Consider the following 8,496-nt stretch of genomic DNA (forward strand, 5'->3'; position numbering starts at 1 on the left):
AATCCCAAGGTTTCCACAGCCAAGGGGAATATTTGGGCAGTACTGTGTAACGTTCAATAATTAGGGTGAATGGCATTCACATGTTTCACCATTTTTCTGGTGAAGATTGATGTGTTTCAAGGTGAAGTAGATGAGGTATTGCATGAGAAATCCACAGATTTCTGCTTCAGAACATGCCAAGAGAGGAAACAGTATAGGATAGGCTCATGGTAGTCATAATCTTGCTTCCCGCTGGCTAAAAGGAGCATTTTCAACCTAGATTTCCAAAATCCCTGTAAGTATGGGATGTTTGCCCAAGTTTTCCTTGAAAGGATGGCTCAGCAGAGCAAGCATGGTAACAGGACCCTACAAGCCTACTTAGGCATGTAGCCCCTGAATGAGGCATGGTTAAAGCCTTTGCTGTTTGATCTGTGTACTTTAGCTCAAGACTCCCACGCAGCATACTGGCTTTTTTGAACGTGCTGCCTGGTTGTGTAGGAGGGCAGTGGCAAGGCAGTCAAACCAAAAGGAAGGCTTCTACTGTTCTGATCCCCCTCCTACCTCCACTGATCCCATGGGAAGACTATTTAGGGAGATCATCCAGCAAAACCCAAGTAACACTCCCCTCCACCCCCCTGGTTACCCACAGCTGTTTGTTTTGTTGTGTTTTCCACCGGGTAGGTTTCCAGCCAGCTGGCCTCCCTCACCGGGCCATCGTCCCATGATATGAGTGCCAGCGTTGGTGCAAAGGGAGAAACCTGGGAGCTCAGGGAGGGGGACGGTGACAAACAAGCTTGGATACTCTGAGCTAAAGTATGTCTGAGCATGGCTGAATATAAATATACAAAAGGCATCAGAATTAATAAATAATCTGCATGCTATATATCACACCGTGTTTGGCAGTGAGAATAAGGTCAGCGTTGTGGATAGCCTTACACACTTTAGCTTGATCAGGATCCCCACACTCCTCTGGCAGTACTGTGCTGCAGAAGTGACCCCTCTGACTTCAGTGGAAGTACTTGTATTTTCTAAGTAGGGGGAAACCCATGGCACTCCCAGTTCATTCCAGCTCGCTCTGCTCTGTCAATTCAAAGGAAGCAAATAGCCATTTCTACTTGTTCATGTTTAGAGCAAGTTCTAGCAGTGGCTTGAGCAAAGATAAGGGAATGTGGGGTTACAGCTCTCTAGGCCACAGAGCAGTGTCTTTCTGGGGTGAAACACTGCAGGGTGGCAGAAATATTTGTCTGTTTGCTCAGACAGGTGAAGCATTCACACCAGCACTGAAATTCAATGAGGGAAGAGCATGCAAGAGTGACAGCAGTTCTTTAAAGAAATGTTTTCCACTTTTCAGCACAAACTAGTCTCGAACTTTTCTATCCAGCAAATGATCCTGTTTCAGTTATTTGTATTGAAATGAAAAATATATTTTGCTCCTATTCACTTTCTTTTAAACGCATACGAAGCTGAGAAGCTGTGCAGGCTGTAGATATGTGGAACAGCAACAGCTGTACTGTACTCAAAAAGGTAGATATGTAGACAGGCTCCATATCCTGGAAATGATCTTGAGATCCTTAGCTCTGCACACAGAACTCTTCAAGTGGCTCTTTCTTTCCCTTTCCCCACACTGGGGAAGACACCAACAGGCTGAAGGAAAGAATGTAGTTACAGAACATGGGAGAATGGCTTCCATCTCAAAGAGTAGGTTTAGATTAGATACTAGGAAGAAATTCTTTACTGTGAGGGTGGTGAAGCACTAGCACAGGTTGCCCAGAGAAGCTGGGTGCCCCAGTTCCCAGAAGTGTCCAAGGCCAGTTTGGATGGGGCTCTGAGCAACCTGGTCTAGTGGAAGGTGTCCCTGTCCATGGCAGGGGAGTTAGAACTAGATAATTTTTAAGGTTCCTTCCAACCCAAACCATTCTGTGATTGTATGAAATTCTCTATCAGATCAAATTGACTCCCAAGGGATGCACACAGCTCTGCTGTTAGCACAGCACCATGGCAAAAGAAGCAAATCAGCCCACAGGGTCCACTGCATAAACAGCCTTAACCAAATCTTCAGCCCAGCTTAGACCTTTAAAAATATTTGGGGGGGTGATGTCAGCACCTGGGTTGCCAACACACTTGTTGGTCTCCACCCTCAGCCTACTTTAGTTCCCACACAGGGACAGAGCATCCAGACCAAGTGGGAGATAGGCAGAAGCTTGGAGGGAAATAAAATCTGCACTGACCCAAAGTCCAGAGGCAGAACCACTGGGCTCCATTTACCTCCTCAAGGTAAAAGAACTGGCTTACTTATTAGGTCAGATTTTCTCATGTGCAAGGACATAGGAGGCTGGCAAAACAACTTGAAAATGTAGGAATTTGTTAACTGCATGCACTAGGCTTTTAATATTTAATCTGCAAACTAAAGCAGTTTCAATTGAAGCTCTCTGTCTTCATACTGGTATGGTCCCGAGGCTTCTCATTTGCACCAGAGACATTACAGCCTAATCTGGTTGTGTAGCTGAAATTCTTTGTCTAGAGTTTATGCCTCATTTGTTTAAGGGTTCTTATTTTATTTACCTGGTATGCAGATTGGATTAGTGCATGACATTCATGATAAAGTATTCTCTTTTCTCTGCATGAACTCCAAAAACATGTAAAATTCAAAAATTGCTGTCATAAAGTAAATAAAAACCAATAACCAACAGAAAAGTTTTTGAGTACAACTTGAATGGGATTTTTGAAATAAGAGATTTTTAGCATTTTTCAATTCAATTTTTCCTTGAAATTTTAGGAAAGGCAGGAGTTTCTTGAGAAAATACTATTTCATCTGTAGGAATGACTCACAAAATATGTGAAGTTCTTCAGAAATGAAAATTTTTAACCTTAGGTTCTCCTTGTACTTTTAGTGGTAACAAATAATTCAGATTTATTAGTCTTTCTCTATAAAATAGTAGTTTACACTTAGTTTCTTCAAAAAAAAAAAAAAAAAACACAGATAAATATAGGAATTTAAAAACTCTTACCAGTAGTATATTTACAATGTATTCTTGTTGAAAATGTTAAATGGGGCTTGGGCATTATTTATTTGAAAATGCTTGCTCTAAGCAGGATTGATGTCCACAGACTGCTCACACCTGTGCACTGTATTTTGGGGTGACACTGGGAACGTCCTTGTCAAACGCTGGAAATCAAAGAAGGTGATAAGCTGCCAAAGATGGCTTTTACTTCTTAGCACCCCAGTACTTTCTGACTCCTGGCCACTGAAACAACATTTATTTAGACCGACGTAAAAAGTTCTACTGACTCTGCCACCTTCATGCATCTGTGCTTTACATATTTTTCTTCTATTTTTTTAAGAGAGCCTGTGACTTGAAGGTTGAGCTCAAGGACACATCCAAGCAAGTCACCGAAGTTTTCCCTTTGCTCTGCCTGCTGACCTCTGCTCTCTCCTCATTATTCCCAAAAAATGGAACATTCCACGCGAGAAATTTGCCTCAACTTCATGATTGTCCTGATTACAGTAATCCTCATGTGGCTCCTCGTGAAGTCTTATCAGGATTGAAAGACTCTCAGGATCTCTGGAGGTGATTTCAATGTGTGCCTCCACAGACATCAGTAACACCCACAGCATGCCACAGCAATAAGCTTTCAGTCAACCGAGGATGTCATGAACCCCTTTTTTTACTCTCTCCTATCTTGTGCCTGTGCTGATGTTTGTAATGGGTCTGTGATGGTGTAATTATTTAAGTCTGCAGGGATCCAGCTGTAAAATGTAAGATGCTTAGGAATGGTTTGACGTGGCTCTCTCCTCTGGTAGTTTCTGTGAGTGCTGTATCCCCAGCCCACCATGCTGGCTCATTTGGCAGCAGAGTCGGGTTCTTGAGGGTATAAAACTGCAGTGTGTAGTGCAAGAGCCTGTATTATCCAATATAAGAGGAATAAACTTGCTTGGCAGAAAGGAATATGTAACCTCTGCTTTCACTTGCACACTTTGTTTAAATAAAGACCATGTAAACCCATTTTTTTGAGCATTCCTTATCCCTCTCCTGACCTGAGCTGATAACAGCTGTGGTACAGTGTGATATGCAAGTGGGGTGGTTTGCTTGTTCCTCCGACTTACCTTTTAATTTGCATTTTAAAAAAAATGCTGTAGAATGGAAACCCTGCAGCATAACAGACATGTAACCACATACACGACCTGTTTGGGTCACTTTTCTGTCCAGAGAGACTTACACACTTGGTGCCTGTGGACACGGACTTCAAAGAGAGCCTTTGTCCCACTGAGGCATTGTCAATAATTGTGTTCTCTGAGGCTTGATTTTGGGCAGGGATTCCCACAGTACTATTTTTGGCCAAGCTATTTTTGGAGCAGTGCCTGGAGGGATGAGCCTGGCCAGTTGCAGGCATAGGCTCCTGCTGGCACCCCAGCCCTGCCGTGAGCCTTGCCCAGAGCAGGAGTCCCTCTGGGTCCAGTGTGGCACACCAGGTGCCACAGCACAGCCGTGCCCAGCCTCAGGAGGCTGAGGTGTGACTGTGTTTGGGTTGCTGTGATGTTGTTGTCGCCTGCTAAAAAATCTTGAGCCAGCTTGAAGAGCCCACAGCTTCTGGGCTTGTGAAATCAGTGATCAAGCTCCTCCTCCTCATTCCCCATCTGTCATTTTAACGGCTTCAGAGAATCAACATCTTCTACAAAGTACAGCTTCCTGTAGGAAGGCAGTTAAGTATGTGCCATGCTGCTGATACACATCTCTTTTCTTTCCAGGAGCCTGGAAGGAGCAGGCAACATTGCAGGGCTGTGCTGGGCTACCCAGGTCTTTGATGGTGAGGCAGAGCTGGCCCTCACAGGTGGCATTTGGGCCCATGCTTCAAGGAAATAGCAAATATTCTTTGTCGCTGTTGTACCGGGGACGGTGAAAAAGCAACATGGAGTTCAGTCCAGGAAGGGAATGGAATTATTTATTAATTTCCAAACTCGTTTATATAATCTGGTTTGCTTGAATGGCATAAGGTTATTGGTCCTTTGACCATCCACCTCTTAGAATGATTGGTTAAACCCTACAACACCCCTTCAAAATATTTCTCCAGTCAGTATCATACTGCAAAACAATCTTGCACCTGCAAGATGAAGGATTGATTTACAAAACCTCTCACTGTTTTCAGCAAGCATGCTTGTGAAAGCAAACTTTCACATGGATGCTGGCAGAAAGCTGGAAAATTTCTCTGCATCAAGCTTTCCACATCCACAATTCTTGCAGCACCACTTATTAAGGGTTTTTGCTGTTTAAAGTTTGCTAACAAATGAGCCCTTGCCCTGTGTTGTTTGTACTGTCTGTCTGGGTTTGCAGTCTTGCAGTTTGTGCCTTTCATTCTCCCAGTCAAGAAATCCCCACTGCAGTGCAACGATAAAAAGTCACCTCCTGTTTATTCTTGGCTGCAAATGAGCAAACTTGCCTCCAGCACTTCTAGGGATGGCAAATTTTCTGAAAAAAAGTGCTGCAACATTGAAATGAACTTCTGTCAGCAGTGGACTCAGCCTTTCTCTGCAGCCCACCTTGCACCAGATGCTGCTCTATTATCAGTGTTGCATCTGGTCTGTTTGTGTTCATAAGCTTGGCTGAGATATGCAAGCAATGGCTGGAGAAGGACATGGAAAATCTGTTTTTAAATACTGTGAATACTTTATAATTCAGTATGAAAGTTTCTCATCTTTCACTGGCTGTAACTCCCAGAAGAGAGCAATACCATGAGTAAATTGACATTTTTGGGCTCATCTCAGTCTAGCAATGGAAAAACCAGAGGTGTGGGCTTCACTATCTGAACTAGCAGTGGTTCAGAAACAGTTCAAAGTGATCCTAGCAGTTTTCAGATAGGAAGAATCACAGAATGGTTTGGTTTGGAAGGCGCCTTAAAGATCACCTGCTTTCATCACCCCTGCCAAGGGCATGGACACCTTCCCCTAGACCACTCCTTCACTCTACATCTATCCCCTCTTGTCCTATCACTATATGCCCTTGTAAGAAGTTCCTCTCCAGCTCTCCTGCAGACCCCTTTAGGTATTGGAAGGCTGCTAGAAGGTGTGCCCAGAGCCTTCTCTTGCCCAGGTTAAACAGCCTGTCTTCAGAGGAGAGGTGCTCCAGGCCCCTGATCATCTTTGTGGCCCTCCTCTGGACTTGCTCCAACAGCTCCATGTCCTCCCTGTGCTGGGACCCCAGAGCTGGATGCAGCACTGCAGTGGAGTCTCACCAGAGCAGAGCAGCGGGGCAGAATCCCCTCCCTGGCCCTGCTGCCCACGCTGCTTTGGATGCAGCCCAGGACACCTCTGGCTTTCTGGGCTGTGAGGGCACATGGCTGGGTCGTGCTGAGTTCTCATTATCTCATTATCCAATGCCCCCAAGTCCTTCTCCTCAGGGCTGCTGTCAATCCATTCTCCACCCAGCCTGTATTTGTGCTGAAAGATGCTGAGAAAATGTTCTGGAGAGTTTGGATCATCCACAACTTTTAGTCGCCCACCTTTTTCAGAGTCAACATGCGTCTGACTTTGACAATACAATTAAGGTTAATCACCTGGAACAAGTTCCTAAAAGTGAGAATACCATCCTAAGTGGTTCTCTTTTCAGGCATTTCTAGTTTTCAAGCAGACTTTGAATGAGATAAGTTACTTGCCTAGGTCATTTGCCTGAAACTGAGGAAAAAGGCAATTCAGTATTTAGTGCCAAATGCTGTGAAGAGTCAGCACTTTGTAGGTGTACAGGGACATTAATGTCAAAGAACTTCAATCAAATACAGATCTATAAATACAAAATTTCCTAGTTTGAGGGGCCTTAATGTAGGTGTTTGGTGTGACCCTTAAGGCTGAAACTCTCTCCATTACCTTCCTGCTCACCAAAGAACCCCTGGATGAGAGATGGTTCTGTGGAGATATATGCTATCATGATTTTCCATCCCTTTCCAGTATAAAGGAGATGGAGAACATCAAAGGACTTTTGGGCTAATAGTGATTTGTCTTTAGTCTATCAGCCAAATTATTTTAGGCGAAGTTTTCATTAAAACAATACTTTAGTGTAAGTAGCTGCTCTAGCCCCTCCAGCCTCCCTGGGTAAAGTGTTGGAGTGCTTGACAGTCCTCACAGTAAAAAAGCGTTTTCTTATGTTTCCTGAATTTGAGTTTCTTCCCATTTCCTCTTGTCTTGTTGTTGGGCACCACTGAGAAGGGTCTGGCTCTGTCTTGTTCATTCCCTCCCAGCAGGTGTTTACATACACTGAGATGATCCCTCTAAGCCTTGTCCAGGCTGAACAGCCCAGCTCCTTCAGCCTTTTGTCATATGTCAGATGCTTCCTCATCTTCATGGCCCTTTGCTAGAGTCTCTCTCTGGAAAGGTCAGCTCTGGGCACAGCATTCCAGATGTGTCTCCAGCTCTGAGCAGAAAAGAAGGATCACCTCCCTCAGTCTACTGGCAATGTTCTGCCTGATGCAGCCCAGGAGGCTGTTTGGCTTCTGCTACAAGGGCCCATTGTTGGTTCATGGTCAGCCTGGTGTCCACAGTGAGCCTCAGGTCCTCTGCAGAGCTGCTTTCCAGCTGCTTGGCCCCATGTATACATTTGTATGCCAACATTCGACCCGCAAGAAGTTTCATACAGCGTGCCCAGCACATCAGTGCAGCACAGTTCCTGCTCGTGAGGAGGATTGCCCAGGTGACCCTTTACTACCCTCATTCCCTCTGCAATCCCACCTCCTCTGTTAAAGGCACTGTGTGCAGCAGCAACTGCCCACAATGAACAAAACAGTGGTTGCTCATGACTGACCTGGCCCAAATGAGGTAATTTTCCCTCTGACATCTAAGCATAGATGAATTAGCCACACACAGATCCAGAGGCCCAGCAGCAGTCTCTCTGGTCACTTTACCGGGCTTTGGATCAGGCCACAGCTACCTAATTCCAGATGTTCATATTTCAGAAGCTTGACTCTAGACCTGGTAATTTGCAATTGCTAAGCCCTTAGCACCTCACTCCACAGAAACTCAGGACACAGGATGTTCAGCATGCTTTTGGGAAAAATCAGACCACTAGTTTATGTGCCTGGATACTAACCTAGAAAATATTTAGGCACTGAGATTTGAAACTTTGGCTAAATTATTCAGTGGGGTTTACCAGAATGCTTTCATCAATCCAGTGTATTCTCAGCTGAAACCAGTTTCTGTATTTTTTTTCAAGAAAATTGCTTTTCTCAAGGAAAAATAAAATTTGTCAAAGGCAAACATCATGTTTGAAAGCCAACTGTGTCCACTTTTGCTTTTGAACGATGCATCACTGCTGCTGTAGGCTGTGTGACCTGTGCCCCCTTCTCCTTTATTGCCCAGGCTCCAGGCCAGGCAGGTTCTCTATCCCATGTGACATAACCAACCACTCTCATGACATGCTACCTCCAAGTCACAAGGTGAAACTGTGATGCAATGAGAGACAGGTGAGTATGGAAAAAAAAGTGATTGACATCAAGGAACTGCACATGCTGCATTCCTAAGTGGATTGATTACAA

At 44.6% G+C, this 8,496-nt stretch overlaps 1 protein-coding gene across 1 annotated transcript; it reads left to right on the forward strand.

Moving 5' to 3' along the window:
- Positions 1–2,153: 2,153 nt before the first annotated feature.
- On the forward strand, positions 2,154–3,974 carry SLN (sarcolipin). Its single transcript, XM_069030658.1, has 2 exons — positions 2,154–2,253; positions 3,322–3,974. Exon 2 carries the CDS (start codon positions 3,431–3,433, stop codon positions 3,524–3,526), a length of 96 nt encoding a protein of 31 aa, XP_068886759.1. The 5' UTR covers positions 2,154–2,253; positions 3,322–3,430; the 3' UTR covers positions 3,527–3,974.
- Positions 3,975–8,496: the final 4,522 nt, after the last annotated feature.

This window comes from Aphelocoma coerulescens, chromosome 1 (assembly GCF_041296385.1).
Source record: "Aphelocoma coerulescens isolate FSJ_1873_10779 chromosome 1, UR_Acoe_1.0, whole genome shotgun sequence".
NCBI lineage: Eukaryota > Metazoa > Chordata > Aves > Passeriformes > Corvidae > Aphelocoma > Aphelocoma coerulescens.

Excerpts from the sequence above, each read along its gene's own strand:
- SLN (XM_069030658.1), top strand. The coding sequence starts at position 3,431 with ATGGAACATTCCACGCGAGAAATTTGCCTCAACTTCATGATTGTCCTG.